This window comes from Vipera ursinii, assembly GCF_947247035.1.
Source record: "Vipera ursinii genome assembly, chromosome: 1".
Taxonomy (NCBI): domain Eukaryota; kingdom Metazoa; phylum Chordata; class Lepidosauria; order Squamata; family Viperidae; genus Vipera; species Vipera ursinii.
In genome coordinates, this window is record NC_139512.1 from 311,611,693 (window position 1) to 311,631,381 (window position 19,689).

The window sequence follows — 19,689 nt, forward strand, 5'->3', positions numbered from 1 at the left end:
CGCAGTTTGATTTACAAATTACCCATGTTCAATTTTAATTCTGATTTCATCCAGTGGCAGGTATTTACTTAGTTCAGCTATTTGTCCATGATCAGATCTTTTCAGAACTTTATATTCCTCATTCACATCAGCTAATGTCTAATTTATTACTCCTTTTAATTTAACAAGCTTAAAAGGAAAATGCTAGCTTTTATATAAACCATACATGGAATCCTCTTAATGGCCTTTTACTGCTATTCCTCAGCACAATAATTAGTATGAATATATCTAATACTTTCACTCTTATACAGTTATGTGAAAGTGTCCAGGGGTAGATTTCAAATGACAGTTCCTAATGGTGCTTTCAAACCAAAAACAAAAATATGTACATGTTAACTGATAACAGCTTTCCATTTTACTGGTGCTAACATCTACTTCTTGGAGCTGCTGTCATATTTTCTCTAATGCATGGGACAGCCCGGGATAGTCATTTCCACAATGATAACATTTGAAATGTCTCATTTGATCATCATGGTTATTGATGCTTTGTTTCTCATCTTTTAAAAATTGGTTCAGATAAAAGAAAACCTGAAGTAGAGCAGAACTAATGAGAGCGTTCTCTGTGGGCGCGCCAGACCTATGGAACCGCTTGCCGGTTGAGCTCCAGACGGCCCCCGACCTTCACTCCTTCCGGCGCGATCTAAAAACGTATCTATTTGAGCAATCTGACCTGGTCTGATGGGTTAGGGTTGGGGTTTTAAATACGTTTTAATTATTGTTTTAACCTTGGGCATTTATTTAATTGCTTTTAACTTTTGTATCCTGTTTTGTATTTATTGCCCTGTACACCACCCTGAGTCCTTCGGGAGAAGGGCGGTATAAAAATACAATAAATAAATAAATAAATAAATAAATAAATAAATAAATAAATAAATAAATAGTAGCAGAAATACTTATTGAAAATACTAAGTAGAACACTGGAGGTTTCTTACAGATCTTATGAATGCTATTGCATCCATCTATCTCATTAGATGTTACAATTCTAAATAATTGTAATTAATGGTAAATAATATAAGCCAAATCTGTACATCATGGATTATGGTCCCCCTGCAGTTGTCAAATGTCAACCTCCATACACCTTAACTGCATGATGTATGTTGGGGGATGATGGTACCTGCGCTCCAATATAACCTGCTCCAGCTCCTAGAATTAAATAGGACAGTCTCAAAGCTTCCCTCACCACAATGTACTCAATGAAAACAATAGATGGCTAATTAACATTCTAATTCAAAAGAGTTCATTTTATTTCCTTTCTTGTACACATAATAGTTTTTAGCTACAAGGCTTCATGGAACAAGGAAGCCAGATCTGATGTAAAAATTGAAAGCAGCTATTCCAGAACTTTTGCAGACTTCAGACCAACAAATCCCACTGCAGAGTGATAATCTATAAATATAGATTAGGGTACATGCTTAAAAATCTACACAGCTTTCCTTGATTTAAAATTGCAGTCTTCCAGATCAGTTGTAAATGCAATGCCTGTCCAAAATAATTTCATTCAATAGAAGTCTGAACAGCCAAGACACTCTATAATCTCAGAGCAAATCATGCTTTCATGTCTTACTTCTAAAAATAGCCTGTAAATTATTTTTAAAATATTATTCTTATTTTATCATGAAAATGACTAGCTTTCTATTTTTATACAAAGAATCAAAACAAGTTTCAAAGATCAAGGGATACACTATTTTCTTTCCAGTGTGTGTCCATGTCACATTCATTCCAAAGACTATTCTGCTTGTTTTTTTATGAAACTGTAACTTAAAAAATAAGCCTGTCAAAAATTGTAAGAATTGCATATATATGTGGAAGTGCTTCTCTCAAAAGGCTGTAAAAGCCTTTCCCTTGGAAGAAAACCATTCCAATTGTATTTTAATATTAATTTATTAGTGTTTACAAAGTATTTTATTCATTCCAAATATTACCTTAATTCTCATGTTTAAACAAGTAAGAAATACACTGCAATATTACAAGAACTGATTTAAATTATTAAACAATAATTACATTATATTATTATTATTATTATTACATAATGAATAAATTTAATAATTAAAATCAATGAAAATTATAAGAGCTAGTTTGGTCTAAGTGGTAAAGGTGCTCGCCTAGAAACCAGGAGACCTGTGAGTTCTAGTTCTGCATAAGGCGTGAAAGCTGGATGGGATATTTTGGGCCAGGTAGTCTCTCTCAGCCCAACACATCTTTCAGGGTTGTTGTTGTGAGGAAAATATGAAGATGAAGGAATATTAGCTATGTTTGTCACTCAGAGTTATTTATAAAAATAAGAAATAAAATTTAAAAATCTTAGTCTTAATCTTAATGAGAAGCAAGCAACAGATTGGTTTGCATTAAAACTTCTCAAATGCCACATAGCAGAATCAAGTAATACATAACTAGAATAGTATGTTCATCCAGTATTGGTTTCACACATATATAGATAGATAAGAATTTGTAGCAGGAAGTAAATAACAGGGGAATTGTTGGATCATGCAATTAACCTTATTTTCAAGTTCTTGCAAGGAATAACAATTGTTCTTGACCAATTCACTAACTGCATCTATTCTACCTGTACTCAAATTTGGCTTAAAGTAAAAATTAACAGATAAATTTTGTAAAAACAAAACCAGACTTGATAGGCCTGATGAAATTCCTCAGAAGTTCAAGCCCAATTTGGGACTGAAAGAGATAAAACTATCCTACTTGACTTCCAACAGAGGTAGACCCTCTTCATGTCAGGAAAAACTGTATATTTAATTCCATACAGTAGAGATCCCCAACCTTTTGGGCACCAGGGATTAGTTCCGTGGAAAGAGGTTTATCCGTAGACCGGAGGGTGCATGGTTTTGTGCGCTGCCTGCATCCCACAGATGGGGCTTTGCTTGTTTGTGCAGACTGGTTGCTGGCATGCCGCGGCCCAGTACTGATCCACGGACCGGGGGTTGGGGACTGCTGCCATACAGGGCATTCTTGGGTTCACACAGATTGTTGTACAAAACCTTGTGATTCAAAATCATGTGCCTAATTACATGGAAAACACATGTCTATTGTTGAATGTTAAAATGAATTGCCCAAAGGAAATAAAAGTGCTCAAATGAAAAGTCATATTGTGCTAAGATTCAAATATATTTCAGAAAAACGTTAAGTACCACAAGCATATATTGGACTGGAAATATTTAGGGTCCTCCTGAAGGACAACAAGGACAGATTTAATTTCTTGGAATAACAGATACAGAGACATCTCCATAAATGCACAAATTAATCTAATAGTTTTCAATGTAGCTTCAAAAGGAATATATGGAGCTGTCATGATGGCTGAACACAGTGGGAATTGTAGCCCTGTTATCTCGAAGCCTTGAGTGTACATTTTCTATCAGTTAAATGGGTATCAACTGCTTATGTCAAGCACATATCACATATAAACCTACCTAAGGTTTTATTCAGCATCAGAAATTGTTAGTCATTGGAATAAAAATTCTAAACAACTCCACAACTTTTTAAAACTGGTAATAAAATTCATTATATACTGAAATTACAAAAGAGTAAAATACTATAAATAAAATAAGGAATTATGATATATAGGAATGTAAACAATCTAAATATTGTATATTTGGCTGGGCAATGCTTTATTTGAAACACAAAGTGTGGTGGCGCACGTGGAAACACAAACTCTGCATCTGTTTGCAAGGGGGCATCTAAGAAATCCTAAAAAAAGATGTGCCTAATAACACAGCTGCAGAAGTGTTGCTGTTATGTTCTCATATGCTCCTAATTGCGGTACAGCCTACTCTGCATGGCTTTCTGAATATTCAATGTTATAATTTCAAAAGACTATAAAAACTCTCTTACAATCTTTAGTTCGATTATATGAAACATAACTCTTATCTTAATATATCCTTTACTGATGAAAAACTTAAGTTTTTACCTCGCTCTTTATGCTAACACTGACAAATAATTTGCAGTTTGATAAATTCACTAAATTAGATTCAAATTGCACAAAGCAGTATTTATTACTATTCTTACCATCAGGATCTAAATATGGTTTTGGTAGAAAATGCATCTCAAATAAAACAAAATAAAAACAAAGATCAGTTTGAAAGCCAACAAGACAAATTGTTGTTGTTATAGTATCAAGATTAAGATATACCAGCAATGTATATCCATGCAGGAATTTTTAATAATTTTTAAAGAAAAATTCAGATTCACTTAACTTGCCTTCTTTGAAGATCTTGTTCCAATAAATTCTGCCAACATCATTTCCACCAAGAAAGATGAGGTTTGAAAAAATCAAGAAAGTGGTGGATACAGCTGCCATTGCTGCATGTAATCGACGAATTCCTCTTGGGGATAAAACCCGGTTCTAAAAAGATAAAAATTAAAAGACAGCTTAAAATAAAAGCCCGTACAATTTTAATCCTGGATTAACTGAAATCTATTTGTTGTTGCCAGATTAAATATTACAAGGGTGGGGGCAGAGTGTTAAAACATTCCAGAAATAATTTTCAGGTGAAAAATTTTAATCCACAAAGTACACGGGCTTTGTGAATTGTATTTAAATGCTGCTAGCTCTGAAAGTTGTCTTTAGATTAGGTTGAATAGCAGTTAATCCAAGTCAACCATTTTGTGTGTGTGTGTGAGAGAGAGAGAGAGAGACAGAGACAGAGACAGAGACACACACACACACACACAGAGAGAGAGAGAGAGAGAGAGAGAGAGAGAGAGAGAGAGAGAGAGCACGAGAGAGCACTACATGGGTTTTTTTCCTCTTTGACAGGAAGCTTTCTTTCTGACAGCAAAAGTCTTATTTTGCTTTTCCGTATTCTCCTATAGAAGTAGCACTTAAACTTATATACCGCTTCACAGTGCTTTACAGCTCTCTCTAACCAGTTTACAGAGCCAGCCTATTGCCTCCAACAATCTGGGTCCTCATTTTAACAACCTCGGAAGGATGGAAGAATGAGTCAACCTTGAGCCGTTAAGACTATAGCCGAACAACTGTCTAAAGCAGACAGTCAAACACAAGGCCCGGGGGCCAGATCTGGCCCGCGAAGTGGTTTCATGTGGCCCGTGAAACCATCCTGGAAACAGTGAGGGAATGGCCCCCACTACCTTGGCCCAGGCCTAGAGACCTTCCTTCTGCCAGAGACCCTCAGATCTGTCCCACTCCTGCCCAGGCCCCCATAGGCACCCTTGATGTGAATGATGTATAGCTGGCCACACCCACCCAGTAGGCCATACGCACTCTGGCCACGCCCACCCAGTAGGCCACGCCCACCCTGGCCATACCCACCCGGCCCCCTGAGGGCAACAGCAATGCTGATGCGGCCCTCAATGAAATTGAGTTTGACACCCCTGGTCTAAAGGAATCACCATTTGAAATTTCTCCAGTTTTTCCTGACAGTTTTCTAATACTTGCTTTATTTTTCTTTCACTGAACTGAATGCATTACAGTTTTAATTGATTATTAACTTCTTATTTGATAGCCCTGTATACAATTATCATCAAATGTTCATATCTGATGTGCCATAGATCTCAAATATGTCTTGATAATATATATTGATTATTAAATATAAATTCATTTTGAATTTTAGGAATACATAAGCCTGTTTCTAATCTACTACATAGTTTTTAATAACAAGAGTCAAATAGTGAAATATTCACTATAACTTTTCCATGGTATCTGCTTGCTTGGGAAGAGCTGGCCAAGTTTATATGCTCTGGACCCCGATTAAACAATGCCATCTAACAGAACCTAGGAAGCCTTCCTTCTCTGTCATGGCCTCTGTTATGAGATCCTTGCAGAAATTCTTGTGGCCCCCATCCCCAGGGCACACCACAAGCCCCGAAAACCTAGATATATTCCCAGAATTTGGAGGGTAGGGTGGATTTGACCCCCTTAATAGACATGATTTTTATGCTGTTGGATGGATTATTTGTTTAATTAGGTTGTAATATGCATGTTTATATTCTTTGTTGAGAGAGAGGCAATAGAAGCTAAGCTCTAACATAACTGGCATTATGAGAGATCCCAGTCTGTAGTCTTAGTGCCATAAGCAGTAATAACTATTTATTCATGTTTAAATATTAAGAGATAATTTAATTTTGGCCAACTTTAATAATTTGCTTTATGATGAAAAGTTTATATGACAGCAAATGTGTTCTTAAACATTTAAAAATCGCAAAGAGCACAAATAGCTGTTTTAAATTAAAAAATAAGCATATTGATGTTTTGAATGGTGATGAAAATGGAAGGCTTAGGATCTCATAGGAAACACATGAGTATAATAATTTGCTTTGAAATGTGGAAGTCAATCTACAGCATGACTCAACATTGCTTGGATGAGAAATGGTAGTGAATATTTGGCTATGGAGCCTTTTCATGAAAACAAACTGATTGCAACCTGGAATTTAAGCAAATGATGTGCCTGGCTGGTAGAAAAGATCCTGCATATAAATATCATCTGCCAACTTCTGAGAAAGGGCTCAAAAGGGCCATGCCTAATGACATGACAGAATACAAATTCCTTTCATAGTTTTCCAGGAACTCCATGAACAGCAGAAAAGGCAGCCTCTGGGGAAAAATATGATATCTTATGTTGTTTTAATACCAAATTCTAAGGTAAAAAATGAATGGAACCAGACTATGGTACTCTTGTGAGTGAAAACAACACATTATCTTTCATCAGAGAGAAATTCATCTTTCTGTCTCCTATGCCCTGTATTGTTACGATCCAGTCTTTGGGGATATTGGTTATTCCCATGTAAGAACATTTTGTGATACCTAGCAACCACTAACAAGGGAAAGAGAAGAGAAATCCAGGCACTTATTATCAGCTATTGCTGAATCCTATCCAAGAAGAGAGAAGCAGTCCAGTTTACACAGGATGGCTGTGCAGTATCTTGCCACATCAGTGACTTAAGGATACGGCCGTTCATTCATCCAAGGATGCCTCACTATAGACACTAATTGCACAAATGGATCCTTAGTTCTGCTGAGATGGCCAGTTCTTAAATGCAATGTTTTTTGTTTCTGTTTCTTTATAGAGCAATTAATTAGTACATGGATAGCAATCTGCATCAGTACAATGCCACCTGGCTTTCCATGTACTGGCAAAATATTGTGACCATGAAAATCTCAGTTGTGCAACAACACCAGTCCTACCTGCTCTTGCCTTGCACAAGAACTGTAACATGATGATTTTCTCAATCATTGTGCTAAATTTAGCAGTTACTCCAGCTGTCACATTTCAAATACACATATTGATTTTTCTTCCAAATCCTGAATAGATATTTATAACAACATTGATATATCAGTAGTAATGCTAAATACAGTAATTTTTTTTTAAAGAAATTGTAAAAAGAAAAAGGAGTTTGAATGCCTTGTGACGTGAAGTTAGGGCAGGAAATTTTTAATTAATTCATAAAGATACCCTTTAACGTAACTTCTAGGATTCCATATTTCATGCATGACAAGCATAAAAATATTTGCAATATTTGAATATTAGTTTTGCCTAGGTCAGGGGTAGGCAACCTCGGCTCTTTTATGACTCATGGACTTCAACTCCCAGAATTCCTGTCAGCTGACTCAGGAATTCTGAGAGTTGAAGTCCATGAGTCATAAAAGAGCCGAGGTTGCCTACCCCTGGCCTAGGTTACCAGAGAAGATTTGTAAAAATTCAATCTATAAGTAGTCCTCGACTTACAACATGTTACAATGGCATTGAAAAAAGTGACTTGTGTACACTTTTCATACTTGCAACCATTGCAGCATCCCCATGGCCATGTGAACAAAATTCAGATGCTTGCCAACTGACTCATATTTATGACAGTTGAAGTGAACTGGGATTGTGTGATCACTTTTTGCCAAGCAAAATAAATGGAGAAGCCAGATCCACTTAACAACAATGTCACTAAATTAACAACTGCAGTGATTCACTTAACAACTGTGGCCATAAAGGTCATACAATGGGGCAAAATTTTAGCAACTGTCTCACTTAGCAATAGAAATTTTGGGTTCTATTGTGGTCATACGTCAGGGAATACCTGTACTACAAATATTGCCTTTTGGATGATCAAGCCCAATGCAGAGAAAGCAAACGAAATACTGAAAGATATTTAGCATCTTAATCATCTGCTGGGCTGAAGGACAATGCATTTTATAATAAAGCATCACAATTAATTACAGTACAAAACTGTTGATGGGGGAGGGGAAACTCCTGAAGAAAAAAAAAGGATTAAATTGAAATGATATATGTCAGGAATTGCATACAGAAAACAAGAGATAAAGGGTAAGCAGCTGTATCTTCACCAAACATATAAGTGCAGCAAATTATTTTACCATAACCAAAGTATTCTGTGAAGTTTTCATACATCTTTCTTTGTTTAACCAAACATACTTAAATAATAAACTATCAAGTCGATTAAAGGCATATTACAATAGTAATGATATATTTAAAAACTTCTGGTTAATTTGGTAGAGGTGTAACTGCTTTCGAAAGTAGTTTGAAAGGGTGCAGGGGAGGCCCTATTTGCACACTTACAAAGTAAGCTTTCCCCACAAATTCCTTTTCTGATCCCAAAATCGACCAATTCCTGCATCAGTATCTATTATAAGACAAAGGCATAGCTTTTTTCCCCTCTAAAACAGAAACATGAAGTTTACCACTAGAGTATTTTTAGCTGAGATGAAATTTCAGCCATACATAACTCATTTTCATGCAGCTTTGCTTGTTGCTCACTTTTTATGTAACTTGTTGAAGGCAACTTGTCAATTACAGAATTTGTTCTGTCAGTGGGCATAAAAGGAGCACTTTCCCATTGCAACCCTCCACCATGCTTGCTGAAAATCTGGTAGACTTCTCTACATCATCATCATCATCATAAAGTTGGAAGGGATCTTGGAGGTCATCTAGTCCAACCCCCTGCTCAGACAGGAAACCCTATACCATTTCAGACAAATGGCTGTCAGGTCTCTTCTTAAAAACTTCCAGTGTTGGAGCATTCACAGCTTCTGGAGGCAGGTTTTTCCACTGGTTAATTGTGGAACCTAAACTCTCATAGATTGTTTCGGCAACAAATAGAGTGGCTATTGGTGAAAAAAGAATAATTATTTCTTGATTCTGCTGGGGGGAAAAAGAAAGAAATGCAAAAACAGCACTGAATTTCTTTGGGTGTCATTTGTTGGCTCTGTTCTTAGGCTGCTTGATATTTTACAGTGATATATTTCTTTGCTAATTCCCACTTCACTCTAGTTTCACCTCATCTCCAGTTTTTCAGCCACTATCCAGGGAATTACCGCTTGTAGCACCATGCGACTGTTTCTTCTTCAATTCTAAGCCAGGATTAAGCAGTTCACCACAGAGAAATAGGAGAATAAGAACGAAGGCCTAACCCGCCATCCATCAGATTTTCCATTAATACTTGCTCCTTGTTTCTTTCATAAGACAGAGATGCTGATTGATCACCTACACCATTAAGCAGTAACTAGAAGTTTTAAAATTATTAAACAGAGATCCATTTTACAACTTTTCAAACATTTCAAGAGCAAAATAAATTGTTGCTATAATTTATTATTCCTGGTCTTTCTCAATGGCTGTGGTCATATAGCATGACTGATAGAATCAGCCATCTCCACATTCAGTAGGCTGATTGTGATTGCCTAGAATCATATGAGCAATATGAGAAAGCCAAAAACTTAGGCAACTAAAGTGTAACTAACCATTTTCCATGTCCTCCAATAACTTCTAAGGAGATTAGGAGGTTCTTATATCCTGTCTTGTTTCTTCCAACACCCTCCCCCCACAAGCCACTCCCTTTAATGGTTTGACAGGGTCAGAATTACTGCAAACAGAACTTTTCATTTACATTCTTATTCAAACTACCACAGCTACTACTATTCATTTAGTGATCACAACTGGGACTGGTAACTCAGTTATTAAGCGAAAGTTATGATCTTAATTTAGTTTTCCTTTGCTTTACAGACCTATAAATGCAAGGATTAGTTGTACAGCTACTTTTTCATTACCATCATAACTATGCATGCTTATTGAACAAGACATTTGGAAGTTCAAGCTGGGACAGAGGAGAATAGGAGCATATATTTCAGAGTTTTAAGTTATTCACTAGTGATGTAGAGTGGAATAACTTAGCACTAATTGACAAGTTCAGTGAAAGGCTGGCTAATGAACTGACAGAGAAGCTAGTGAGGCAAGGAGCCCAAAATACCCTGGATGAGCTTTTTCTACATTGTGTAACTATAGATGGCCAGCTGGAAGAATTCAGATAAGGGAGAAACCCAATCTTCTAAATCTAGCATGGGAAAATAGCCAGGGGGAGAACCAAAGAAAAAGGGAGCATGGACTATGCTATTACTGTGGGGCCTGTGGACACGTAGCTAGATCATACCCAATAAAAACAGCACTGATAGTCACAATAATAAGATGCAGAACTTGTAAATCAATGGAATACAAAGCCTGCAAATGACTAGTTCACTCCCAGACAGCGGCTGAGGAAAACCTCACCATTTCCCCCTCCTCAGAGCTCCAAAAGGAGGCCATCCACCATTTGAGGAGAACTCTGATAACCAAGAACATTAAGTAAGCAAGCATGTTTAATTATTTCTATTATTGTTACTTCAGATTCTGGGCAGAAAGTAGAACTTTCTGCTCTTGTAAACTCTGGTAAATATGTAAAGGCTTTTACTCCGTAATCATTGCTGATTATAGGGACTGGTGCTCATCTCCATTTCAAGGCCATTGAGCCAGCGCTGTCCAAAGACATATCCATAGTCATGTGAGCAGCATGATGTCATGGAGCGCTGTTACCTTCCCACCAAAGTGGCACCTATTTATCTACTTGCATTTGTATGCTTTAGAATTTCTAAGTTGGCAGGAGCTGGAGCAAGGATGGGACCGTCACATGAAGCTTGAGTCTCAAACGTGAGCTGTCAGCTTTCCAGCCGACAAGCTCAGCATCTTAACTGCTGAACCATCATAAAGTAGTTCCCTATTCAAGCCCTAGACTGCCCAATGACTGTGGAAACTGGCAGTTGCTAAAGGCAAGACTGGTCCTAAACCACATAGTTCCTTTGCAAATGACAATCAAAGATTACACAGAACACATATCACTTTATGTAATTGCTTCCTCCATTACAGTGCTAGTTCCATAGTTTCTTTTTGGGTTAGGGGAAAAGCAGTTCTAAAAAGCATTCAAGCTGGTCAGGATGCTTTCAGAAAACACACTTCAGATTTAATCCCAAACTTAAATATGATTTCTAGAAACATGAAAAAGGATTAACTTACAATAAAATTATGGACAATTGGAAAAGAAACAATCCTCTTCACTCCATTTTCAGCTGTTACTCCAAGCCAATTAAGCACAGCCCAGGACCAAAGATAGCTGTGGCTTCCATGCCAGTAGCTTACAAAAGCAAATGTGATGGCAGTCGAAAACACCATCTTAAACATGCTGCAATGAGATCCTCCCATTGGGACGTAAATATACCTGCAGGAGAAATTAAAAATAGAAGTAATTAGGACAGTGATGGCGAATGTTTTAGAGACCGAGTGCCCAAACTGCAACCCAAAACCCACTTATGTATGGTTGGGTGCCAGGTGGGTGTGGCCCATTGAGTGGGCGTGGCTGTAGTGGTAACGGCCGACTGGGTGGGACTAAATAGTTCAATCAATCAATTCCAACTTTGCAAGATTTTTTTTTCCTGTGAGAAGTTGAAATTAATTGATTGAAATTTTTTTTGCACACGGTGGCGGAGGCCTAAAGCGAAAAGGTTTTATAAAACCCAGCTTGAAGGCCCAGGACTGGGGCAATGGCGCGCATGTCCACAGAGAGGGCTCTGTGTGCCACCTCTGGCACGCATGCCATAGGTTCGCCACCACGGAATTTGGACTTCATTGAAAACTTGGAAGATACAAGCTTTCCAAGAGTTGCTTGTTTTTATTAATGATACAAGTTTTGTCTTGACTAATTACCTGATATGCTGTATTTGCTATCCACTCTAGTTTCTCAAGCAGAGAGGATCATAACATTTTTAACAAATGTAAAAACATTTTTCCCGCAGACGAAGTACCACCAAATTCATGCCCTATATCACTTTCAGCGGACCCACAACTGATCTGTGAACTACTTGTTTCTTGTTTGGAAAAGTGGAGGTCCAATCTTTGTTTTTATGAGAAAAGTTCTTTTAAAGTATACTTTCTTGTTTTCAGTGAAGATTTACACTCAAAATGCCACTAGCAAAAGTAGCAGCAGCCACTTTTTCTCGTTTGCTGATAATTTCTGCCTGTTTTCCAACACCTCTCTCCCTCTTCTCATCTCTACAGCATCCTTTGCATGAATATTCCAATGAAAATTAATTCTTTTATCCAAGTCCTAGAAATTACACAATCTCTTTTTATTACAAATAATTCAAACATTTCTTAAATTGATTTTTTAAAATATTATTTTTCACTAGTGTGGTATGTATACTTCAGATTTGGACTAGATTATGAAAATGCAGAATTAAGGGTTTTCTCTTTCTGTAACTCATCAAGGATCCTGATAACATGGCATTCTATATTTTCTTAGTCTTAAAACAAATTGACAGGAAGAATGGCAAAAGTGGGATAACTATGTAGCACAATGACTATAAGATACAGGGCAAGTTAAAAAGAGTGAAATAGTGACATAAAACTACTGTATTTGCAATGCACACTCCTTTCTTTAGAGTAGGAAATTAACCATATTTATATTTATAGAAAGAAAGTTCAAGTCCAACTATATGACACACCCTGCCAAACATAAAAAAACATTTCGGAAGCAGTGGAACACAGCTTCCAAGATCTGCAAGTGGGCATCACACACCGCCCAGAAGCTACTATAAGAGGACAAATCATGCATTGCAAAGATTGCTTGGAGGTGGGAAATACTTCTAATGTAATCTACCAGATCCCCTGCATGGACTGCCCGTGACATGTAGGACAGATGGGGAGGAAGCTAACCATCAGATTGCAAGAGAGTGGTCATATAAGGAGATCCAAACTCATTGGTAGCCTCACATTGCAATGAAAAGGACATACATTAATTTTGCAGCTACTAAGATTGTTGGCTGAGCAGGTACAAAGTTAGCCAGAGAAATGATTGAAGCCGGGGGAAGGGGCCTTTGTCAGTCAACAGGACTGCTGATTTACCACCATCTTATCAGGTACTTAGGAGCCAAGGACTTGGCAGCACAAGGAAAAAACAGCCAACAACTTAATAGCCAGCGATCAATATCCCAATCAATAAATAAAAAGACACACACCACCAGGCACCACATAAATACTACACATAGAATAGTCTGAAGCACACATTCTGGTATAGAGAAGTTTCCTGATGATGGGCTCCAGTACGAGTCCAAAAGCTCAGCATATTAAACCTCTGGCCCTGGTGCCCGGCCCAGACTGGATCCTGCAATATTTGCCTTCATTCATGAAAATAGTTGCAACTTGTGGTGCATTATTAATGGGTAGAGATAAAGTTCTGTAGACTGCCCTTTATACTTTTTAATATAGGGAGTTTTACTTCAGTGCCTGACTTGCTCACAGAATAGGCAGCTAGAAAATAGTTTTTAAAAAGCCGAGCAGGTAGTTTTTAAAAAGTTTTTAAAAAGCGGAGCAGGTAGTCTGGTCAGCAGCAAGAAAGATATCCATGAAGACATTGGCTTAAATGGTTGCCTATATAGTGTAATGGTGCCCAGGTCAATTAATTACAAAATCCCATTTTTAACAATTGTAGACATATTTTTTCAAGGCCATATAATAATATTTTTCCCACTGCAGTACTGGGAGGCAGATATAATAAGATTCTATACCTAGAAATACTCTGTCAGTGTGGAAAGTGGGAAGTAGAATTAATGGCTCACGTTTCTAAGCTGCCTATTCTGTGAGCAAGTCAGGCACTAAAGTAAAAACTCCCTATATTAAAAGGTATAAAGGGCAGTCTACAGAACTTTATCTCTACCCATTAATAATGCACCACAAGTTGCAAGATTTGTTCTGAAGCCATGTTGTTGTTGTTAGTTGCAAAGTCGTGTACAACCCATCGTGACCCCATGGACAACGTTCCTCCAGGCCTTCCTGTCCTCTACCATCTTCTGGAGCCATACAGCAAGCTTATCAAGGCAAAATGCTATCTTTTGTCTCACCTGAATATTATATACTATAAAGCTGTTTACGTCCTCCATTTTACTTCCTCTATTTTATTCATATAAGCACCCAAAAACTGTAAAGTAGCAAATAGAGTATTTATCTTTTATAAAGAATGTTTTATGGCTTTAGTTAACTAAATCAGCTCATCAGGTTTTATGTCTAATTTTTTTTTGCTATCAAATCTACATAAATTATCTATGGTGTATGTACATGGATATTTTGCTGTGTTATTTCTCTTTCTACTGGTTACTTAGCTGTAATAAATGTTATGTTCCTACCCCTGAGTCAAAAATAAAATATGAATATCAAGCTCTCCCACTGATGATCCAGTTAATTTCTTCTCAAACCTAGCTCCTTCTTGAAGTATGGTAACATATTTGAAAAGTAAATAGGCACAATGCTATGCATTTTTGCATCAGTATAGGGATTTCAAGCCTGCTAAGGTTAATGGAAGTTTTTAATGCTGGGCTTCTGGTTTGCCAATGCTGCCGTTATGGACATCTGGAGGATGGCTGTCATCTTCCACGTCCAGTTTCGCATCGCTGGGGAGTCCTAAAAGGGCCAAAGAGTCGCCCTGGAGGGGCGACCGGCAAGAAGGGGGCTTTTGCAGAAATGTGGGGGAGCCGCAACCCTCCCGTTAGTGCCTGCATTCCCTTCGAACCATATTTTAAATTATGGTCTAGTTTATATGTCATTGACTAGTGACTTCTCAGAGGAAAAAGGATCCATTTTCAGACTTTTATTGTCTAATAGAAGTAGTTGGTTAATTGTGCAGGCTTAATTTTATTTTGTTTAAAAATATGGAGGTGAACCCAGGTGGGTAAATTATTGCCAAGAGCCACATGATAAATGCCATTACACTGAAAATAAAGACTGATAAAGGACTGGATCCAGTCTAAAGACACTGAAAGCAAATTTTGCATAGCTTGTGCAAAGTTAATTGAGTAAACCTAGCTGCAGATTTAAACTTAATAGTTCTTACCCAAGTTATCTAAAAATGCACATTTTTCTGTCAACAAATGGTATAGACATGATATAGTCTAGAACAGACATGTCAAATTCGCTACGTCTGGTGATGTCACGCAACGTATTGGGACGGTTTTGCCATTGCCGGCAATGGGGTGGGCGTGGCTTCTGCATGATGCATCCGGCCTGTGGGCCGGCAGTTTGACACCCCTGGTCTAGAAGCTAAAGTAGGTTCACACATAAATTCAGCAAATCAGAGTCACAACATTTGCAATATAATTCCACATATCACATTGAACCTTTTCTGGAGATATAATTCTGTTCATATTTTTTATTTATTTATAAATATCATACCAGTTGTAATTGGTCAGATTCTAGGAATTATAGTGTATATACTTGTAAATTTATACTTCCAATTAAACACACACATACAGTATATACATTCTTCATATGAACTTCATTGAAAGGACAAATTTATTTTGAAGTCTAATATTATGACTACTAACATTTGAAAATACAAGCCAATTCTTCCAAGTATTGTGATGACAGTGTGTGTGATACTGTAAAAAATGGTGTGGTAAATACAGTAATTGAACTATAATGATTCACAATGTATATTGTTTTATCACTTTCTGTATAAATGTACACATATGTATACCCATACTCATATATTCTTTGACTAATTATGTTTCATCTACTTTACATGTTAACTCTTACTGATTTTCTCCATGATGATTTGTCCCTAACCTTCCATTGGTCTTCCAATGATGCCCTCATAGCCTCTGTAACCGAGTCCACCAACTTTGCAGCTGGTCATCCATTTCTCCTTCTGGTCACCTTTCCTGGGATTAGAGCCTTCTCTAAGGAGCCAGGTCTTCATATAATGTGCATAAAACCTACATATTTTATCTATCTAAATAAAAACCATGATGCCAATTTAAAATGTAATTGTAATGCCTGTTTTAGGGACACAAAAATAATAAACATTTTAAAGTGTTAATTGAAAATGAGACTAGAATTTGTTCTGATTGCCTATACCAAGCAACTACACTGCTTCCTTTTCAAAACTGGGCAGCTTTTTAAGTCATGTTACCCAGTGGTGGGAATCAGCTGGTTCGCACCACTTTGGCAGAACCGGTAGCTAATTTTTTGTTGCCCAGGCCCAGAATGGACTTCGGGAAGTGGCATCTACACAAAGAACTGGTTGTTCACATATTTGAATCCCACCACTGATCTAATCTCCTGCCAGCAAGCTGTTCCAATTAAACAGCACATCATAATTTTAACTCACTAGATACCCATTACTGAATTGGACAGATTATGTGAATATTACTCTTCAAATCCCTGCTGTGTTAAAAACTTAATTTCTGAAAAAGTTAAGAATGACATTAAATGAAAACTTACACATTCAACAACCTCTTACAAACTTCGGGAAGGATGAATGACATCAGCAATAGCATAACAACATAATTCTTGGAAAAATTTGCTTGTACTTTTAAACTTTGTTACTTAATAACTATAATTTCACAATTCATCACTTTCAAAGAAGCTCATTATGAAGTATTGTGCAACCTTGTAATTTCGCTAAACTTTAATTGTTTTTCCTATCAGTCATCATTACCAAATGCATCTTTATGTACTTTTAATGCTTTTTAGTTGACAGTTTCAATCCCCCATGAAGAGTTGGTGAGCAGTCCCTGTTCTCTCCTACCAGGCTGAAGATGCAAATAAAGCAATACTCTCCTTGCTTACGATACAACTATTGACATCACACACTCTAATTTGCCTACAATTCTTTTCTTTGTGGACAGACACTTAAGGTTGCCAACTCACATAAAAGCCTTCTGATGTGATGTTGCCATATTTAATTTCCTTTATATTCTAACACTGTTATGCTTTTGCTTTTGTAGGGGATTTATTTTAGATGGTATATTTTCTATGTGAGCCATTGAGAGTCTTTTTAGTTATGGTGGAATAAAAATAGGATTCCTGCATACACTGAACATATTAAGATAATATTAAAACATGGCTACAAGTACTGCTAGAATGCAAGGAAGTGTTGATGCATTCTTTACAAGCTAATTCAAACTATATCTGATTTTAGAACAAATGAAGGGCAATGAGCCTAGGCAAGATATGAAAGCATTAATCGTATTCATCCAGGTCAACAAAACATAGAAGTGAAAATTGTTAATCTAAGCTGAATCTTTAATAGGACTGTATTAGTAATAAATTAGTAATGAAGCAGTAGGCGTGAGCTTAAATGGACTCCGGAAGATGGTAGAAGACAGGAAGGCCTGGAGGAACGTTGTCCATAGGGTCGCGATGGGTCGCACACAACTTCGCAGCTAACAACAACAATTAGTAATAAGCATAGCTCAATTATATAAATATTTCCAGCGTAGAGATTCTACTATCAGATATCATGTGAGACAGAATGAAAATAATACATACTATACACAAACACTTTCAGAGCTTTTAAGTGAATTAAGCATTTGTTAAAAGTATGACAGCACAGTTTAGAATTTGAATAGATAAGTAACTTGCTCCTGCTGAAGGCCAAGTAAGCAGAAATCAAAATGGATTTCAAAATTGGGGAAAACTTTTTATTGCTTCCCTTAGCCTTTGAATTGACTAGAATTCACAGGAAGAGGTGAAGGAAGGGAAGATCAGTTTGCCCCATGCTTCTCCTCTCCTGCAAGCTTTTTTTTTAAATTGCCTCTTTAGTTGACCCAACAGTACTCTGTTCTTAAGGTCATGTAACCATTGTTTGTGAAGCTGGATTAAAAGATGCTGCTGCTCTGATTATTTAAAAATGCAAATCATCTGGAAGCTCTAGTAATTAAAGCCAAGGAATGCAGTAAAAATGGGACTAAGATTAAATATAAAGAAGTCAAACTAATGAAAGAATTGATAATGAAGATACTGAAGTAAATGACAGCTTTGGCTTTTAGGATTGATTATCAGCAGTAAAGAATCAGTAGTTATTGAACTGAACGTTTATTGTCAAAATACAACCATGTAAACATTGAGATTGGCTGAGTTGCAAACTATGCCCATAGAAAAAATATAAGATGTCATGATATCTCTACCTAAGAAATATTATAATTGTGTAGGAAATGGTTGGTCCTGTAATACCACGGAAGTGTAAAGTTAGATATTGAAGAAACAGGATAGAAAGAATATTGACATTTTTGTACTTTGATCTTGAAGAAGACTCCAGAGAATACTATGGATAGCCAAAAAAACCCAAACCAATGGACTCCTGAAGAAATCAACCCACAATTCTCTTTTGAGCGCCAAGCTGAAATTATTATATTTTGGACACATTATACAAATACTTAGTTCTCTCAATATGTTTATGATGCTGGTAAAGGAGAAAGAAAAAGAAGAGGACCAGCAGCAAAGTGGACAGACTAAATTACAGTAATGATGGGCATACCATTGGAAGATCTGAAAGACTAGAATAAGAAAAGATGATCCTGGATAGGTTCTATCTATGTGATTGCTAAAAGTCAGCTAGGGCTGGATGGCACACATAATAATTTCATCAATATTATAGAAAACTCTAAACTAAACTAAAAGTGCTAAAAATATTTTTTTCTCTGAAGTCATTTGCAAATACTCAATATATAAAAACAATTTAAAGGAAATATTAACGGTGTGTCAGATTATTAAATGGATTTATTAATATAAAACTAAGAAAATAACTACTCCATGAGTAGTAGTGACTTTTCCATTTATTAAGATGGAGTATATTTGATCTTGCTGGCCTGGACTGAGGGGGTTTTAATTTAATTTTAATTTAATTTTAATTTGTTTAATTGTGGGCTAATCTTAATTTAATTCTATTTTAAAGTGTACTTATTTGTATTTTTTTTAACTCTCCCTGTAAACCGCCCTGAGTCCTTCGGGAATAGGGCGGTATATAAAATCAATTAAATAAATAAATATATATATATATATATATATTTCCTTCCATCTTGGAACATAATTTGGAACCCACTAAGTTTATTTGTTTATTAAATTTATTTGCCATCTATCTTATTATCAAGAAGTTAATAGGCAAATCTTCCCAAGGTATCAAATAATTCCCTATTAAGTGGATAGTCATGTTAATGACCTGTAATATTTTCTATTTTGTTGTGAAGGTAGTAATATCCTCAAGCCTACTTCTTCAAAGTCTAAGCACATACCTTCGTTGTTTCAAAATCTATACTTTTTGAGAAGAATGAAAGCTTTAAAAATCTGTGTGGTTTAGACTGGATTTGTGGTGTAGAAAGCTCTAACACTGGCACCTTTAACTCAATTCATCTGCCTCTGATAAGTATTCAGAACTAGTGACAAAAATAAAGAGCCCAGAACAGCAGTCACTATACATTTTAGGGTTGCACAGCTTTAAAAAAACCAATCAAGGAGAGGGAGATGATTACATTAGTCCAACTGTCTTCAGGTATTTATATTCAAATTTTTAAAGAAAGCAATTTTTGTATGTGTTTCTTTTCTC

The 19,689-nt window shown here is 36.6% G+C and overlaps 1 protein-coding gene across 1 annotated transcript in view; it reads right to left on the reverse strand.

Moving 5' to 3' along the window:
• Window positions 1-1,369: 1,369 nt before the first annotated feature.
• HHAT (hedgehog acyltransferase) overlaps window positions 1,370-19,689 on the reverse strand; it is a gene marked incomplete at its 3' end in the record, with an annotated part of 123,950 nt that continues 105,630 nt past the window's right edge. Inside the window, exons 10-12 of the mRNA XM_083350204.1 lie at window positions 11,334-11,535; window positions 4,249-4,393; window positions 1,370-1,425 (exon numbers count right to left, since the gene is read on the reverse strand). Of these exons, the coding sequence (XP_083206330.1) occupies window positions 1,370-1,425; window positions 4,249-4,393; window positions 11,334-11,535 (403 nt within the window). The remainder of the gene's footprint in view (window positions 1,426-4,248; window positions 4,394-11,333; window positions 11,536-19,689) is intronic.